At 28.5% G+C, this 20,229-nt stretch overlaps 2 protein-coding genes, 1 long non-coding RNA gene and 1 pseudogene across 3 annotated transcripts; 1 reads left to right on the forward strand and 3 right to left on the reverse strand.

The window, feature by feature from the left end:
* Positions 1-100: 100 nt before the first annotated feature.
* Positions 101-1,281, reverse strand: LOC122723658 (annotated as a pseudogene).
* Positions 1,282-6,684: 5,403 nt separating this feature from the next.
* On the reverse strand, positions 6,685-7,783 carry LOC122723657 (probable carboxylesterase 2). Its single transcript, XM_043956560.1, has one exon. The coding sequence runs from the start codon at positions 7,749-7,751 to the stop codon at positions 6,762-6,764; it is 990 nt and encodes a 329-aa protein (XP_043812495.1). The 5' UTR covers positions 7,752-7,783; the 3' UTR covers positions 6,685-6,761.
* A 6,679-nt stretch (positions 7,784-14,462) lies between these two features.
* On the forward strand, positions 14,463-16,183 carry LOC122723653. The gene is made up of 2 exons (XR_006350652.1): positions 14,463-16,060; positions 16,130-16,183. It is a non-coding gene; the product is annotated as an uncharacterized LOC122723653 (long non-coding RNA).
* A 288-nt stretch (positions 16,184-16,471) lies between these two features.
* On the reverse strand, positions 16,472-17,557 carry LOC122723652. The gene is made up of 2 exons (XM_043956522.1): positions 17,355-17,557; positions 16,472-17,241 (listed from the first exon to the last, which is right to left on the reverse strand). The coding sequence occupies exons 1-2, from the start codon at positions 17,517-17,519 to the stop codon at positions 16,783-16,785; spliced, it is 624 nt and encodes a 207-aa protein (XP_043812457.1). The 5' UTR covers positions 17,520-17,557; the 3' UTR covers positions 16,472-16,782.
* Positions 17,558-20,229: the final 2,672 nt, after the last annotated feature.

Consider the following 20,229-nt stretch of genomic DNA (forward strand, 5'->3'; position numbering starts at 1 on the left):
TTTCCTAATTGCCATAAAATGAGGGCAGAAGCAGACAGACGGTAGGAGATGGTTTCTTTTTTGTGGAGCTTGTGGCTTGTAAAGTGGTCAAAAGGCGCTATTAGCAATGTAAATCGATTTCTTTTTTTTTTTTTTTCCACATAAAACAACATTAGAAAGTAACACACAACATCAAATCGAAAACCCTCTATCAAATCAATGTCTTGCTTTACCGAAGAAAGAAGCAAGATCTCTGAACATGCTCTTAGCATTCTCAGTATTGGGATCGAATATATGGAAGACGTGATCCTCTCCTCTAATCTCCACAAGTTTTGCAGTCCCTTTCCATCCGCTGCTCAATAATTTTCATAATAAAGCTTTCCTCTATCTCTTAATATATCTTTATCTGCCACAATAACAAGGACCCTATTGCAAGCCAGCCCTTCAAGACTGGGAGATCCATCAGCAAATGGGTTGATGAGTGGATCATCACATCCTTTATGGGATGGGCAGATGAACGTCCACCAGTTATCCACCATTGATCTTCTTACATGATCAATCTTCTCTACTCCAACGGGATCTTGCCCCCAGAAGTAAGGATGAATCATAGCGACGCCTTCAATCTTCAGCTCTCTACTCAGTTCTGATCCCTTGAGCTTCAACGTCAAATGATGGGTCATATTAGCACCGCAGCTATCTCCTCCCAAGAACACCCGTCCAAAATCAGCATAATCCTTGAGCCACGCCTCCTTCCCGTCACCTTCACCAGCATGAGCAGCCACCCAGTTCAGTGCAGCCCACGAGTCCTCATATGCAGCCGGAAGAGAGTTCTCCGGGGCTAACCTATAGTCAACCGACACAAGAACAATGTTTTGCCTCAGCCACTAGCTTGTTGAGAGATCGATGGTACAAGGGGTCAGCAGTGGATGATATGAAGAACCCACCACCATGAAAGTAAATAACGAGAGGAAGCTTTTGGCTAGCTTTTGCTAAACTGGGACGGTAGAGCCTCGCCGAGACACGAGTTTCCGGTACGATAACCGTGTCTTTGGAGAAAACACCAGTTTCAGGATCCAAACCTGCAGGAACAACTTCTGTGCCGGCAAATCGCTCGATGGTCCCGTCTTTGTACACCCGAAGGTAAGGAAAAACATCATGAGACACTTGTGCTTTTTCTGAAACCATTTGAATCCAGATCTATAGAGAAGGAGAGATATTAGTGAACTGAAGAAGAAGAATATAATTTCTATGAGCAGAAGTATGAGGTTTATATACACCAGAGAGTGGGCTGCCTTTTCTTCTTTCTTTATTTCTCCCCGAAATGAAGGGCGAAGGAAATTATTATTATTATTTTTTGTTTTCCGTGATTTGGGACATCCTGGATATATTCGTCATTTTGTTTTATATTAACATAAATATATATAGGAAATTACCATTACATCTGAAGTTTTTAATAAATTTACTAATTTATCCTTATTTCTAAATAATGTATTTTATAAAATTATACTATTTAATTATTATATTAAAATATTAATTAATTTATTTTAATTTTAATAAAAAATTAAATGATATAAGTATTTAAAATTATGAAATTAAATAATATAAAGTTTTAAGGTAGTTAATAATTTTTAATGAAATGACTAAAAAATTAAAAATTTATATAATGTAAGAAAGTTTTAATTAAATAATTTTAATATAGTGATGAATTAATAAATTTTTTAAAATTTAGAGATTTAATTGTAATTTTCCAAGTATGATTTTGTTTGACTAAATTGTAGCCACATGGCATAGGTTTTGTCGTGGCATGGCTTTTAATTTTAAAGAAAAAAATCGTGACATGGCTTTTAAATTCAAATTTCATTGAAAACGTTTTAAATGATATTAGAATTAATTTGGATTAATTCTAATCACTTTGGTTTTAAATTAAAAAAATAAATATACAAAAAAATTAAAAAATTTAAAGAAATTTAGCATAGAGTCTACCAAAAGTGGACTAAAGAAATTAAATTAGACTAGCACTTTATGATGGAAAAGAAAATCTATATTACATGTTTTTTTAAGAGAAATTCTCATAGTTTTTAAATTCTAATAATTTTTAATTATTTTAAAAAATTAAGATATTTTAAAAGTTTAAATATAAATATTTTTCTATTAAAAAATTTCCATTCTACCAATTTGCAGGTTGAAAGTGAAGATTTCTCAAAAATTTAAAAGGCAATAAGCTCTCCAAACATTAATCGAAAATTTTTAAATTTTAATAAAGCCTTTAATTAAATTTTGAAAAAATATTGTTCTAGCTCCTGCAAATAAATTTGAGCATAAATTTTCTCTTCTCACTTTCTTTACCCCATTCATCCGGTACAATTATTTTATGGTTGTTTTATCTACACAATCAAAATCTTATTCTGGAGTAAGAAAATATAGTAATTGAATTAAAATCATGCAAATTGAATTAAAGGCTCTTCAAATAAATAATACTTAAATTTTAACCAAATTACTCATAGGAAAAAGAGGTTATTGCTTCAAAATGGATTTTCAGAATAAATACAATCTAGATAAATCAGTAAACAAATACAGAGCCACATTAGTGACAAAAGGATACAACCAACTACCTAATATTGATTATCATGATACTAAATTTATAACTATAAGAGCTTTATTAGTTATTGCTACTACAAAGAATTGATAAGTGTATCAACTGAATATTAATAATGTCTATCTATATGGATATATCGAAGAAGATTTATATATGCAAGTATCAGAACGATATCCAGTACTAGAAGGGCAAGGTTGTAAACTAATTAAAAGCCTTTAGGCCTCAAGCAAGCTGGAAGGCAGAGGAATATTGAGCTTACCCAACATTTTGCCATTTTGAGTTCAAACAATCTCAAAGTTGATGACTGTTTATTTACAAAAGACTCTAATGATTATTTTTTGATATTAATTATCTATGTTGATGACATTCTAATCACAATACCTGATGAACAACTAATTATGCAAACAAAGGCTTACTTACACAAAGATTTTACAATAAAAAACATGAGACATGTTCGTTACTTCCTGGACCTATAAATAGCAGGTCTAAGGAAGGAATCTTCTTACATCAACAAAAATATGTTTAAGATATCATCTCGGACACTAGGTTAGAGAATGCCAACATAGCTTCTTTTCCTTTTCCAAAAGGTTTAAAACTTAACACAGACACAAAAAAACTTTTATATAATCCTGAGCAATACAGAAGGTTGGTGGGACATTTGCTATACCTAGGACTCAGGTCACACACCCTGACTTAACCTACTTTACATAACAGCTAAGCCAATACATGTAGAGTCCGAGAAAACCTCACCTTGATGTCGCGCTATAAATTAACCCTAAGAAAGGATAATTCTTTCCCGCAGCTAACAACCTTAAGCTTTCTGCCTTCTGTGACTCAGAATGAGAAGTTTGTCCTAACTCTTGGAAATCTCTCCCGAGATTCTATATCTTTCTTGGCTCTTCGTTAATTTTCTAGAAAACAAAAAAGCAAACAACAGTTCATAAATCATTAACTAAAGCACAGTACAGAAGTATGACAAATACATTATACAAGTTAAAATGGATTTCTTACCTCCTACGAGTGTTATATGTTACCACCACCTTTCCTGCCCCCCTTTACTTTGACAATAAAGTAGCTTTCCATATCGCGGCCAACTCAGATAAACTGTCATGTTATTTGTAATCAACTAATAAAAGGATTCATTGTCACTCATCATATCTCTTCTAAATAACAACTCACAAATCTCTTTTCTAAGCCCTTTGGCATGATAAGTTTTCACTATCTTCTCTCTAAGATGAGACTACTTAGTCCTGAGGCGTTTTCATCTTGCGGGGTGGGTGAAAAGAATAAAACTCTAAAACCCCAAATCCAAATGACAGGTGATGCTAGCATTTTATAAGAAACAGGTAAAATGGTATGCTAAAGTAGAAAGAGAAAACAATCGTTTTACTTGTTCCTAAGGCACCCAAAAGAGCGATTTTATTTATTAGCAGACACTTTTCTGTTTCTTTTCTCTTCTAGAATGATCCCTAATGTGTATAAATAAGTGCAATGATGAAATAAAAAATTCATTCCATTTCAATATTTTTTGCCAAACACTTTTTCTTATAATGAAGGATGCAATAGAAAGAAATACAGAGAGAATAAGTGTCCTGCTCCTAATGGTAAAAGTGAACCCTTTAGTTTTCATTCCAAATTAAAGAATTCGAAGTGAATTAAATCTCCCCAGGTAGGATTCAAATTTACAACTAGTCAGTTAACAATTGACTGCTTCACTACTGAACAATAGACTTGAACGTCGGAGTAGTTATTAACAATATACCAACTACCCCATAATTTTTTTTAGTTTGTCAAATAATAAAAAACTTAATTCAGGTGACATTAATAATGTATTCATGACATACCTTATTGTATAAGAAAACTCGAAGTGGCCAAAAAGGGCGGTTAATATCCCTACGCTAAAGAGCAAAAGATGGAATTTAGGGGAGATAAATATTTTTATTAATTGAATCTTTAAAATTACTTAATTTTGTTATTAGAAAAATATTATTTTTATTATATAATTTATTAGTATTTTAAATGTAAAAGATATGAAAAATATTTATCAGAAAAGTGATTTTTCAAAACAACTAGAAGGTAAATTGAAATTGAGAGCAATCCATGATCTATTGATTGGAAACATAAAACCAAACCGTTTATCTATTATACGATATTATTTCAATTAATTTTAATTTAATTCAAAGCATCCGGTGAAATCTTAAAGGAAGGATCCAGAAGGTATCAATGCTTATACAGGACTTTATAAATCAAGCACTAATAGTTGAAGAAGTACTTTCCCACATTTTGAAATTTGGGGCCTAACTTAATTTTCCGATGACTTTTGAGTCCCTCCGAATTAAATCAGATGGCGACTGACCAGATGAGGCGTTTACGTACGGAAACGTGGAGTTCGTTGTGTACCACACAATGATACTCTTATTTTATTAATAATAATTTTTATTTTTAATTTAATAATATCACCGATCATTTTATTTTATATTTAATAATATAAACTATATTTCTCTTTAATTAATTGGTTTCTTCTATTAATTAATTAATTCATTATATTATTCAACTAAGATTAATTGGAGAGTGATGATGAGAGGAAAAATCTGAGAATGATTAATTAAAGAGATACCAAATCAAAATCTTTGAATTTTTAATATTTTTAGAATCACATTCATTCCAAAATGTTGATATTGATTTTGAGAATGACGATGGAAGGGAATCCATGATTCGCCTTCAATTCATTACTATTTTCATGCATTATCACTTCATTTATGAAGGTTAGTTGGAGTAGATCTCGCAACGTGCTGATTTTGGTTCGATTTTATACAATTCAAAATTTTTATTTTCTTAAAATTATAATTTTTATAAATAATTTATCCACCTTAAAAAAAAATAAGATCTTCAAATTTCAGACTAATTATTTTTTTAGTTTCAGATTAATTTATAAATGATACTATTTTTTGATACAATATTAATTTAAATTTAAATTAATCTTATTTATTTTTTTTTTCAAATCGATACGTGACCGAATTTGAATTAGAGGATGGATGGCAGTGTATTTCCGTGATAGAATTGCTATACACCTTTGAATTTTGTTATCAATGGTCAACAACATGCATTTAAATTCATCGGCCAACCACCGTTTCATTTAAGACATCCTCTTTTTCTCTCTATCTTTTTTTTTCTTTTTTCTTTTTTTCTCTAAGTAAAATGACTTTTGTCTGATTAGTAGAAGTATACACTTTCATGGAACGGCAGGAGAATTATAAATTCCACTATATATTTTTAATTATATAATTTTAATATAATTATTATGATACAGGACTCACTCTATTTTATAATTTTTATCTATTTTTTATTGTTTTAAAAAAATATTATTTATATTTTTAGTCTATAATAATATATAATTTATTTAATTTTATCTTATTTTTTAAAAAATTTAATATTTAATAAAATTTAATATATTTAAAATAAATATAATAAAAAATTATATTTTTTAATATATATATATTATATACAAAAATTATGAAAAATGGCGAGTAGAATAAATGAACAGTACTTGATTGCTGAATTCTTTTCTCATTAATAATCAAAGAATTCACGTCTTTTATTTTGATTTGATTGGCCAACAAGAAAATAAATTAGTTGTCCTTTGCTACAACCCATGTACACGATAATTTTTTATATTCTTATATAAAAAAAGTAACTTACTTAGGTCATTTCCGTAATTTAATTGCAATTCTCTAACTGAGCGTAATAAAATTTGCTAATATATTTTTAAATTTATTACACTTCAAATTATATTATTGATATTATTATATTTTATAAATTAAAATAAATTTATTTATTGAAAATTTAATTTATATACTAAGTATTTTATCTTACTTTCTAGAAAATAAATTTTTAAAAGTATACTTTCAAATGGAGAATTTTGAACCAAACAATCTTTCAAAATGAAATTGGAAAAAAATCCTTTCAAAAATTAAAGGATGAGAATTTTTTAGAAAAAGAAATTAAATGATCACGATATTTATATGGTAAAGGTTATTCTTTTGTGGAGTGTCGCACATCAACAATCTCAATCAAGATCAGCATTTAGGTTCATGGGGATTGGAAATCTAGCTGTAAAGGTAAGATTAATTCACAACTCCATCCCACACAAATTGACACAAATTAAGCAGCAGCCAACACAAAGCCATTACAAAGATCCTATGTTGCTCCTATTGATGTAAGAAGCCCAGCGTTTGATCAAAAGATAAGCATTTTCACAGTCAGGTTTAAAGATATGAAAAACATGATCTTCTCCTTTTGTCTCCACAATCTGTGCTTTACCTTGCCACCCACTTTTCACCAGATTTTCATAATAAAGCTTCCCTCTTTCGCACAAGATATCTCTCTCTGCTACGAAGATCAGCACACTTTCAGTCGCCAGCTCTTTAAGACTCGCTGCTCCTTTCACAAATGGGTTTATGTATGGATCATCACAGCCTTTATTTGAAGGGCAAACGAACTTCCACCAATTATCTACCATTGATTTTTTTTCACTTTGATTTGCTTCTTCTCCAATTGGATCTTTTCCCCAGAAATAAGGATGGATCATAGCTATGCCTTGAAGCTTCTGCTTCTTCTTATTTGAAGCTTGCATGTTTGAGTCCTTCATTCGTAAAGCTAAGTGGTGTGCAATATTAGCGCCAGCGCTGTCTCCTGCTAAAAACACTTGCTCAAAGTCTGCATAATCCTCAAGCCATTCTTCAGTGCCTGTGCCACCGTCTACGTGGGAAAACACCCATTGAAGGGAAGCCCACGAATCGTCATAAGCAGCAGGGAGCGGGTGTTCTGGGGCTAGCCTGTAATCTACTGAGACAACAATGATTTTACCCTGGAAAACTAGCTGGTTCAGGCAATGGTGGTACCTGGGTTCAGCAGGAGATGCTATGCAAAACGCGCCGCCGTGAAAGTAGACTAGAAGGGGAAGCTTTTGATCGTTGTTAATGAAATAAGGACGGTAGAGCCTGGCTGAGATGGTGGTCTGTGGGGTGATTAGGGAGACGTCTTTGGATAAAACGCCGGTTTGAGAATCTAAGCCGGCGGCCGTAACTTCTGTTCCGGCATATCTCTCGATGGTTCCGTCCTTGTACACTCGAAGATAAGGAAAAAGCTCTTTAGAAATTTCTTTGCTTGGAGCCATTTGCAAAGCAAGCAATGAAACAGAGGCAATGGGCAAGAAATATGTATATATCAGCTAATGCCTAATGCCATTAAATAGAAGGACAATTCTTACCTGCAAGCTCTAGCCCAACCAATCGACAATCACCATGTATTTTTTATGTGGGACCAATAGTAATTTTAACTAAAATGAAAAATTTTTAATTAGTCGAAGAAATTATTAGATGCATTGGTTCGACGTATTTCCTTATTCACGAAAGTCTGATTTCTCGAATTGAAAAATTATCAAATGCAACTTTGTCTCTCTGTTTTTTTAGTATAAACACAATTACTCCGAGGCAGACCGAAGGTACGGTAAGGCCCGTGCCGTATCAGTGAACGAAAAATATTTTAAAGGGATAAAGGTGCCGCAGCGGCGCAGTCGGTGGTGTCGCAGCGGCGCAGTCGGTGGTGTCGCAGCGGCGCAGTCGGTGGTGTCGCAGTGGCACAGTCGGTGATACCCTACTAAAGAGAAGCTCCCGACTCCGTCACTGCAATTACTGTTATCCAATTTTTATTCGATCCGCACATTAAAAAATAAAATAGAGAATTAAATTTTTTTTTCTATTTTAACTAATTAATAATAAACTCACCCTTGAATACACTTTGTCTCTCTATTGCTATTTTTTAAAAGTATCCTTAAATTAAATTAATGAAAAAATGCATAATTATTTTTTTATTAAGAAGTATAATAAAGAAAAGACATTGCTGAGTAGTTGTGAGATTTAAGCGATAAAGTACAATTTCCAGAGACATCTGCTTAACTAACAAAGACACAGAATTGGCCATGGGAAGTCATCTAAGCTAAGATATATTGGTTTCCGAATAATTCATTGCTTTTGAAGCCCTTGCAAATCAAGTTTTGTTATATATGGTGCTTAGAAGTCAATTCAAACTTGCATGAAATTCATTCTATTTTTTATAGAAGACAAAATTTAATATTTAATCCTTATAATACAGTAAAATTAACTAGTAAGTCCATTTATCTTTAAAAATATATTAAATAGCTTACATTTTAAAAATTTAACTAAAAGATCTATTATATTAAATTTTAGCATTATTGCAGTTAGTTTTGTACTATTACCGTTTACTGTATTATCTAATAGCAACGGTGTTAAAATTTAACAAGATGAATCTTTTAGTTGAGCTTTTAAAACTAACTCGATTAGTCAATATATTTTTGAAAATAAAATTATTCACTTTTTAAATTTACTATATATCATAAGAATTAAATAATATATTTTTATTCATAATATAATAAGGAGTGAGTGTTATATCGGTTTGATTTAAATTGAATCGAACTAAAATTAAAATTTTAATATTTATAAAAATAAAATCAATTTTAGTCTGAAATTGATTTAAAATAAATTGATTTGATTCAGTTTGAATCAATTTAATTTAATCAATTGAAATTTTTAATAGTCCTTTTATTTTTTATATATTATTTTTAATATTCTAAAATTTAATTGAAATATTTCAATTTTAATTATAGTATGATCTCTTTATATTATAAAAAATAACATAGTATAACTCATAAATCAGATTGGTTTGATTTTATTAATTTTTTTTATTAAAATTAAACTAAATTGAAATGATTAAATTTTTAAAAATAAAAAATTAAATCAAATTAAAATAATAAAAAAATAAAATTTATGAATTAATTCAATTTAATTAATTAATTTTTAAAATTTAAATCGAAAACTTTTCATCTAGCACATATAACTCATTCACCAAATTATTTTCCTTGTTTTTCTTTGGAAAAAATACATAATTTAAATTCATATTAAAAAAATCCTCAAATTTATTTTTATTTTATTTATTTTCTTTTTTTCAATTTTGTAAATAACTTCATTTGTGAAAACGAGTGATATTATTCTTTAACATTCAATTGTTATAGTATGGGAGCAAGTGCCTAAATACAACTGTCATACGAATTAAATATTTAAATTTAAAAATTAAAAGGAGTAAATGACTTTAAAGAGAGAGGTAAGGGAGTAATTAAATTACACATTTAGCCTTTTTATTTCCTAGTTTGGTCGCATATAATATATATACAACGGAACCTTACATTTTAACCTATTCACATTTTAATATAATTTTAGTTTATCTATAAATTTATAAATTTTTAATATAATTTTAATTTATCTATAAATTTATAAATTTAATAATTTATGTAACGATTTAATAACTAACTGACATTATATTATCATCGTTATTATTATTTATATAAATTTGATATTCTCATATTTAGAAAATAATTAGAGTTATGTGTATATGAAAAAATTTAATTTTGAGGGTCACACTCCACTCTTTTATTCTTTTTTTTCTTATTCTCTAGTGATGCATAATTGTCACTCTACTACAATGCCAGTATTTATCTCTTTACGGTGCCCAACGCACGGGTGTACTTATCCATCTATTTTCATCATGCGGTTATTTAATTGCTCTTCGACGCTCGTGCTGATAGAATCGTGGCATAGATGGATTTGCTCTCTTACTCCTAATTACATCAAACGAGCTAGGCTCTCCAGGTCCGAGCTCTCGATCAGTCCGACCTCTTTAATCGCGGATTGTATGGTGTGTTGATGGGTCGACTTGCTTAATGACATTTAATAAATGTTGAGTCTATCTCTTTCTCCATAGCGATCTTAGTCTGGGTGTCAGAGGTGCAATAGTCATAAAAGTAATAATCAAATGACTAAAAAAAGTATAACATTTACATTATTTTGTGTTTTACTCTAGTTTACATTATTTTGTGTTTTACTCTAGTTTATATTTTGGATGAATTGTTCATTATTTGCATTTAAATGTAATTTTAATTTTGGATGAATTGTTCATCATTTGCATTTAAATGTAATTTTAATTAATTTTTAAAAATTAAAATATAAAAGTTAAGATAGAATGTAAATGTAATATATTATTATAGTTTAAATATAAGCTAATTTCATATATAAAAATAATATTAATTTATATTTAATTATATTTAAATGATATATTTAATTTTAAAAATAATAATAATATAATTTTTGAATATACAACCGTAGATAAATTTTATATTAATAATTATGAAGATTTTAAAATAAATATATTATTTTTAATTATTTTATATATGTTGTTATTTATATTAATAATTAGATCGCTTATCTTTAATTTTAATAGTAAAAATTAATTAAAATTACATTAAAATATAAATATAGGCTTAATTTATTCAAAATTTAAATATTTATATTAAAATATAAAATTACACAAATGTTAAAAATTTTCCAGCCAATTGATTAATTAAATAATAATAATAATAATATATGTAACATACTAATTAAATTATCAAATTTAAAAATTTATTAAAATCGCACTAAAATTTAAACATTGAGTCAATTAAACTAAAATTAAAAAAATTGAATTAAAATAAAAATATACATAAACATTGAGCATTTTTTAGTCAGTAGCTTACATTTTTTTAATTATATATGTTAAAAAATATAAAAAATATTTTTATGAAATATACAGACTCTTAAATACAAGCCATTTTTAACTATAATTAAAAATAAAATCTACCTAAACTAATTTTTTTAATTATTCAATTTTCTAATTTTTAATTTTAGTTTGATTATTATTTAAAATTTTTAATTTAATTTAATTAATTCAATGAAAAAGTAAATTAAACAAATCAGCGACCTCCAGAAGATGGATCCTATATCAAGTTATTCTCTCAATTTATAATTCCCCGGCAAGTAAAAAAGAATGTGAATTTTTAAATTTCTAATAACTAAACAAAACATGCAAATCAAATCAAGACTAGACAAATAAAAAAAAAATCACAAACAAAAACTGACCTATCCAAAATAAACCAGATCACTAAAGATTCCAATTCAATCTCCTTAGAAAAATAATAATTTGCTAAAATCTCTATAAGCTTTCATGCCCTATGTATCAACAATGACTACCAAAAACCTAGTTGTACTAGACGGTACTCTCGTTACTTTAGCTTATCATAATTGAGACGAAAATGAGAAATACTATAAGTCTTCTCTTCAAATATCATATAACGCTGCTTCTCTCAAATGAATAATTCATTTATAAAGGTAGCTATTAAATGATGATTTAGTTGATTCGGTTTAAAATTAATTTAAATCAATCTGATTTGATTTGATTAAGTGTAATTTAATTAGTTGAGCTTTTTAATGAAATTTTTATTATTTTAAAATTATTTTAATTTTAATTATAATTTGATTCTATATTATAAAAAATAATATAATATTATTCGATAATTAATTCTGTTCAATTTTATAAATTTTTTAATTAAAAATAAATTAAATTAAAATAATAAGATTTTTTAAAGTAAAAATCAAACTAAATTAAAAAAAAATAAAAAATAATAATTTATAGAATAAAAACGATAAGTTTTACTGCATTCACAATATACTCTCTGTAACTTTTATGTATTCCAACAATTTAACTCCATACAATTTATACATACGATAAATTAGTCCTTAAAAATAATTTAATAATAGTGATTTTTATAAAAAAAATAATTAATATATAGGTTTTACTAATTTTAGGAACAAAATTATAGTGTAGCCAAATTAATTTAAAAAACTTACAAATTACCCTTTTACCTAAAACATACTTTGTAAATCTCCTTTTAACAGAGAGTTTCGTAGTGTTGTGTTGGCTCGGTTTATTCATACAAAATAATTCGTATTTGAAAAATATTTTTTATATGAAAAAATTTTTTTAAAAAATATTTTTCAATAAGATAATTTATTTTTAATTACTTAATTTTAATTTAAAAAATAAATTTTATTAAACAAATCAATAAACAAAGATCTTAATAATGATTCCAAAGAGTAAAAAATGTATTTCTTTTTTAAAAAATATAAGTTATTTTTTTTCAAAATTATTTATTTTTTAATCAAGAAAATATTTTTATTAAATTTAAATTTTTTAAGTATTCCAATCATTAAAAAATATAAAAAATATTTTTTAAATACAAGTTATATTCTACAAACAAATAAAGACTTAATTTGATTCTTTAATTCTCCCTTATTGGAATTATGGATAGACCATGAGATAGTTATATTTTAAAAAGATAAGAAATATTTTTATTAGAATTAAAAATTTTAAATTTATTTTTATTTACAGAAAATAAATTATATTTAAAAAACATTTTTTAATAAAATAATTTATTTTTTATTATTTAATTTTAATTTTAAAAATAAAAAATATATATACAGAAGAGAAGAGGTGTGGTCCCTTAAATAATATTAATTCGACGGAGAATAAAAAATACCTTATAAATCGGCCTATACTAATTTTGCAATAGTCCTAAATAGACTCGTAAATTGGCTCAAACCACCACTAAAAATTAACATCACAGTTAGATTAGATAGTCTATCTGCAATAAAATTTGCTTGTTTATAAACATGTTTAATCCTCACTTGTCAATTGAGACATAGCGGACAATCTAATATTTATCATCGTGCAAATTCTTATCTATTCAATTTCATATTCCATGCAATCTGAAAACCAAATAATATAGCATGAACTCAGAAACAAATATCAGATGAATGTAATAACCTTTTAACCATACTCCACAATAATTACGCAAGAGCCTCTGTACCTCTCATTTTAGGATTTCCTTCTGTGTTTAGTTTAATCTGAGATTGCCAAGCAATATTTAACAATATTCGGATATGGTCTGAATCGCTATTGCTTTATGAACACTACACTTGGAGATTCTGCACTAACTATCAACTTAAAATAACCGATTTGTTGGTTTAAACAACAATAAATGCAACGAAACACATCTTTAGTTTTTCATTTCTATATTCACCATAAATCTAAAAATAGCATCTTAGTAGAAGATAGAATCAAAATATAATCCACATTTAAAATCTTGTAATAGAGAGGACCAAATAATAATATCCATTAATAAAAAAAATACAAAGAGAGACAGACCTCTAAATACAAAACTAAAATTATTGAACTCTCGAATAATATAAAAAAAAAAAGGGAATATCCCCTACTAGTGCCCCTCTACCGATGCATTGTTGAGCCCTTGAACAATCTAAGAAAATATGGAAAGTATCCTCTATTAGCGGCCACTATTAGTGCCCCACCCAAGGTACAACCCATGTCATGTGAAAAGTCTCGCTTTTATCCTTTCATGTTTATTATAAATTTTCTATGAATTTTTTTTTCATTTGAAATTAGAGGTTTTTATGAATTAAAATTCAAACAAAACATCGATTATGGTAGAAATCAGAACACTAAATCATTTTTCAAATTGAATTGAGAGGGAAAGAGGAAATATCCTATAACAAATCGTACGCCGTTTTGATGATAAAGTGACCATTATGCCTGAGTTTTCATAGGTTCGATCCACGGTAGCTATCAAAAATTTACTCCCTACGGACTTACATCCCTCACTAGACACATTCAGTCTGATTTCATTTTAATTCTAATCATTATTCCTCTAATATTAATAAATTAATGTAGAGATATATTAATGAAATAGTCAAAGCGTAAAAAATAGTTTTATTTTAAAAAAATTATACTTTAAAAATAATTTATTTTTTATTTAAATTAAAAAATTTAATAATTTATTTTTTTAAGTATCTTAAACACCAGAATATAAAAAATGTTTTCATAAAGAAATATTTTAGTTAATTTTATTAAAACAGGAAACAATTTTCAATTTGCCCTTTACTGATTTTTCAACATTTGTTCTGAATTCAGATTCCCATCCCATCTCCCCCAAAATAATATAATAAATTAATAATTTCGCTCTCGAAGAAGTTAGTAGTCATCCCCTGCTGCGATTCGCCTATCCTTCGAACAGCAAAATGGAGAAGATGATGTTACTGAGATCCATAATCGGCGCTGCCTGTTTCAGATCTCCTCGTTTCGCCGCCATTTTCCACCACCAACTCCGCCACCACTTGGCTTCTCGATTCATCTTCACTCTCTCGTCACCTTCATTTGCAGCCCCTTCCAATCGCATCCCTTCTGGTGTTCTTTTTTATCTATATATATATCCGCTAGTTAATTAAATTATGCCCTTTCAGTTGTTTGTTATTCGATTATGACTTGCTTGGTGGTGATTCTATTTTTTCCCCTTTTTTCCCTCCTTAATCGATTTGTTCTATATCCAATTCCTTTATCAAAATTTAGGGTTTTTTCTTCTTAGATTAATACTCCCTCCGTCACCTAACACGTTAATAAATACAATTTTTTAAATTAATTTTTTAATTACATCCATTTATATTTAAATTTAATTAAATATTAAAAAGTAATTTAAGTGAATTCTTAAAAAATAATCTTAAAATAAAATTAAGTAAGATTATAATAGGTAATTTATATATTAATATAATTTAAAAATAAATAATGATTTTGAGACAGTAAATAAAAAATTCAAAAATTAGGGACGGCTAGTATCTGTTGGCATAGTTTTCAAAGAGCTTTACTGGATTTCATTATGTCCGCTGTAGTAAACTCCTGTTAAAGAGAGTTTTATGCATTTAATGTCTTTCAGGTGTATGCTGGATTCACAACATTTCGCTGGCGTAGAAGCTCTAATAGCTTAAGTATGCTATATTGCTATGGCTATGGTTTGGTTGCTTCCCAGTGATCACTTGCTTTTCATTTGTTTTGATGATTTTGTCATTTCCTGAAATTAATGGATTAACATCCATATATTAACATTTGAGGAAACAGGCCTTCACCAAATTATTGTGGGTTTTTACTTTTCTCTACCAGAATGAGATCCTGGTTTCACAAGGGGTCCCTGATTCTGTGGTCTTGCTGTCTGAATGCTGTGATGTGTGTTCAAATATATTGTGCTTGTATTGAATACACCTTGTAACTTTATACTAAAATCTAATGTTCTGCAGTGAATTAGTTTCATCTGATACTACCTTTCTAATAGTAATTGTCATGTTGTGAATTTGTTCTTATGGGGCAACCCCTAGTAGACTTCAGATCTTCTCTTGCTATGGCTATTGGACGCGTGCGATATTTTAGTGAGGACGTAACTCACATCCCTGTCATACAGGATCCAGAAATTCGAAATGTTTTCAAGGACTTGATGGTTGCAAGTTGGTATGAGCTTTATGATAATGTGAAGAAAGCATTGTCTAAAAACACTTATGACAAAGCTGGCCAAGAAGTTTTGAAGAATGTCTTCCGTGCAGCTGAAGCAGTTGAGGAATTCGGCGGCACGCTCATTTCTATGAAAATGGAACTTGATGACAGCATCGGATTGAGTGGCGAGCTATTATAATTTAAACAGAAGTACATGACCTATTTCCTTTTCTCTGTCTCCATGATTCTTGTAGTTTGATGGTTATAATTTTTCTATAGGATGTAAAACCTTTATCAGATGATTTTGCCAATGCACTTCGAACTGTTTATCAACGATATTCTGCCTATTTGGATGCATTTGGACCTGATGAGGGTTATTTACGGAAAAAAGCAGAAACAGAGTTGGGATCAAAGATGATATACCTGAAGATGAGGTGCAGTGGGCTCGGTTCAGAGTGGGGAAAGGTACTAAAACTAGTTTCACTGTGTTAAACAGAATATAGCATGATTACATCTATTTAGGTAAAATAAGCATGATGTAGGGTTCCATGAACTAATTACAGCCTAAGCCTATGGGAAATGAATATATGATGAACAAAATAGGTCATGTCAAGTCACATGTCCAACAGATAGAAATGGAGTAGATATCCTAATCAATTAACCAGTTAAGACAACCTTGGACAAAACTCAATGAAGATCATACTTGATTTTGCAATAGAAATGTAATTCATACACTTGCTCCTCAAATCCAGTCCTCCCTAAACTCCCTTTTTCAGTCCTGCTGTTGTATCATACCTTGGAGCTTTGTTTTCACCTCCCTGATCTCTTATCACTCAGTTATGGTTCATTTCTAGAACTAGAATTGGAAATCTTTATTCATTATTTTGTTTTTCTCTGCTTGCCTCCATTGCTGAGGCTAGAATGAAAGGGCATTAAACTCGAGCCACCTTAACTATTCTGGTGCGTTTACGCCATGACCAAGATTCAGAAGGAGATTTGGGCAAAGGAGGAAGCAACACGGCTTTCCTGCAGAGACCAAATGGCCATCCTTTGCAGTGACACAAATCCAGAAATATGGAACGTCTTGGAAAATCTTCCAACTCAAGAACCTCACTGAAACTTGAGCAGCGTGAGAAGTTTGTCTTCACAGAAACAAAAGGTTCATTGCTCAAAGCACTTGAACGACAAGAGAAACAACTCTTAACAGACACAAATTCTTCCCTTTCTTCCTCCTCATCTTCATCGTCGTCATCGTTTTCTGGCAAAACTTTCGGAGCCAACAACAGCTCCCCAGTTCTGGGAGATATCACCCAAGAAAAGCTATCTGTCAGAACAAAGGATCTTTGCCTAGAGTTCTCCATTGCACGGCTTCGAATTGCTGAAACAACAACCTGAAGAAACAATCAAACACAATACAACAAAACCAGAAAAACATTCATGGATTAATAAGGCAACAAAGAAATTAAGAAGAAGATTCTATCTACAGTAGTTAAACGTATAGTACTTCCTGCTCATCATCTCCGTCACTAGATGGGTGCTCCACCTCTGGTCTCGAAGTTGGAAGCCGCCGACGAGCACGGCAATTAGAAAACGCATCCTTCAAAGTTGCAGTGAGGAACTTGCACTTCCTGGAAATTTTTGGTGGCTCATCATGATAAAAGACACCCATGTTGGAGAAGTTTGGGAACAAACTTACCTTGATACAGAAATATATAGAGAATTTTTTTTTTTTTTGTCAGAGTTTGTGCCCTTGTTAATCACACTATTAAAAAAAGATAAAAGAGAATAAAAATGGGAAATTTAAGTAATTCGACCATAAATCCACGAATAAAAGATAAAATTCCATTAAGATAAAAAATGTAATAAAATCTGTCAAAATTCTTAAATAAAAAAATCTAGCATAATATAGGGAAGAAAAAAAAGTACATCAGCACTTCCTTTCTACTATTAATTTTTTTATTTTCTTTTTCAATTGGAGTTGCAAAATTGAAATTTTTCGAACTGGGCCATAAAATTTAGAATTTTTAATAAATTCATATTGATGTTAAAGTTGACGTGACAGTGTGATAGTGGCCTTGCAGCTTATATTGAAAATGCAGGCATTTCAATCTGTTGGGGGTAAAGGCAAAGTTAAAAGCAAAAGAAAAAGGGTGAAATTCTACCAGAGATTTTCAGGACCGTCGGATGATAATTTGTTGGATAAAATCGCACCTTCAGATTGTATTTTTAAAAGATTAAAATGTGCTAATTTTGTCATTTTCAAATAATCACTTCAATCTGAAGTTATGGGGAAATTGGACGTAACACCAAACCGTGAATGCTATTTACTTGATAAGAAATTAAGAGTGGTGGTTTCATGAGCGATTGATAATTGATAAATTATATTTAACATCTGTTTATAGATCATTAGATTTATAAAATAATGAAAAAAATATATATTATATTATTAATTTATTTTTAAGTATACATATAATTTTTAGTTTATTATAATATATATATATGATTTAAAATATGATTATTAATAAAATGTAATTATTTTTATGTACATATATATATTATATGAAAATAATCATTATCACTAAAATAATTATTTTTATTATATTTTATAGTTATTAGTTTATAATTATAAATAATTTGTTAATATATTAAAATTTTATTTGAATAAAAATTTTTATAATTTATAAATACTAAAAAGATAATAAAATATAAAAAAAGTTTAATAAAAACTCTAAAAATAGAGATAAATGAAAATGCAGCTCATAATTTATTAGTTGTTGATTCAATTTAGCTGATTTTTAATTATATTATAAAATTCAATTTAATTAATTTTTCACTGTGTTATATCAGAAAATATTAATTTAAACTCAATTTATTTGAAAATAAAGAAAATTAAAAAATAAATTTCTTTATTTTTTTTAGCTAAATCAAGAGCTAAAAATGGATTGAACTTGTTGATTTTTAGAGTTAAATCAATATATTTCAATAATTTTTTATTTTTAGTTGAAAATTAATGAGTTAAAATTAAACTTTTAAGTTAATTTTGATAAAAATTGGAAATGTCCAAAATTAAATTTCTCCAATTAGACAAAACTTAATTGCCAGCAAGAAATGTTGATAATAACCAAAAGGAACAAAAAGAATTAGTTGGAAGGATTAGGCCAACTCTAATATGGAAATTCCCAAGCCCAGATTTTTTTTTTTAATTTTGGAATTGGGAGAATGCTTACGAAATTTCCTAGCAACTCCCTTTAATTTAGGGTCTTCAAACTGAAAGAAGAGCCAAATTTAGAAGATAGCATATCATTAATGCTAAATTTTTCTTTTAAATGGAAATTAAAATTATGGGAGTAAATCAAATGTATTCAGATATATTTATCAATAAATTAAGTATATGAATGCATCATATTAGATTAAATGATTAATTTATTCTTAAATTATATATCAATTATTAAAACAAATTTTATATTTTAATTTAAATTTATTTTAATTATTAATTATAGTAAATTCCATACAAATCCATCAACTATAGGGGTGAGCAGTATTCGATTCAAATTGAAAAAATCGATCGAATTGAATTGATTTAAAATTTTAATTCGGTTTTTTATATATTTCGGTTCGATTTTTAATTTTAGAAATTTCGGTTTGGTTCAGTTTTAATCAGAAAAAAACTGAAAAAATCGAACCGAACCGATTAGTGATAATAATATATTTTTTCAATAATATAGAGAAATTAAATCATATTAAAATTAAAATATTTTAATTAAATTTTAAAATATTAAAAATAAAGTGTAAAAAATTAAAAATTATTAAAAATTGAAACTGATCAAACCGAACCGAATCAGATCGGTTCGGTTCGATTCGATTTCTGACTAAAATTGATTCGATTCGATTTTCATAAACACTAAAATTTCAATTTTTGATTTTTTCAATTCGATTCGATTTTGAACCGAACCGACCGAATGCTATGAAAATGTTTATGGCATAAATATTCTAGAAGGATATGATTAAAGGAAGAACATCATTATCCTAATGAAAACGGATAATCTGAAAATAAAACACCAATGTGCAAAGGACTATTACAACAAACATGGGATTTAATTGATATTGTTATGTTTGATTCAGTTGATTGATTCTCATATTTAGGGCAACCAATTCAATTTCTGATAACCACGTCACCCGATGCACCAGCAATCCCTAAAAATTCAACGTTCCAAGAAGAATTGCTGCACCATCCAATTTCCCTTTTGCCAACTCCAATCAAGTACAAATTGACCTTGCAGCGGCCAACTTCATTTTAAGAAAGCAACCACACAGTCAACTGCTGAAGGGTTTCATTTCTGAAACCTGAGTTCATAGAAGATAAGGGGTTCATTTCTAAA

Source organism: Manihot esculenta, chromosome 5, assembly GCF_001659605.2.
Source record: "Manihot esculenta cultivar AM560-2 chromosome 5, M.esculenta_v8, whole genome shotgun sequence".
Lineage (NCBI taxonomy): Eukaryota > Viridiplantae > Streptophyta > Magnoliopsida > Malpighiales > Euphorbiaceae > Manihot > Manihot esculenta.

Excerpts from the sequence above, each read along its gene's own strand:
- LOC122723652 (XM_043956522.1), bottom strand. The coding sequence starts at position 17,519 with ATGGGTGTCTTTTATCATGATGAGCCACCAAAAATTTCCAGGAAGTGC. Across the intron at positions 17,242-17,354 it reads ACGGAGATGATGAGCAGGAA|GTTGTTGTTTCAGCAATTCG; the intron begins GTACTATACGTT and ends TTGTTTCTTCAG.
- LOC122723657 (XM_043956560.1), bottom strand. The coding sequence starts at position 7,751 with ATGGCTCCAAGCAAAGAAATTTCTAAAGAGCTTTTTCCTTATCTTCGA.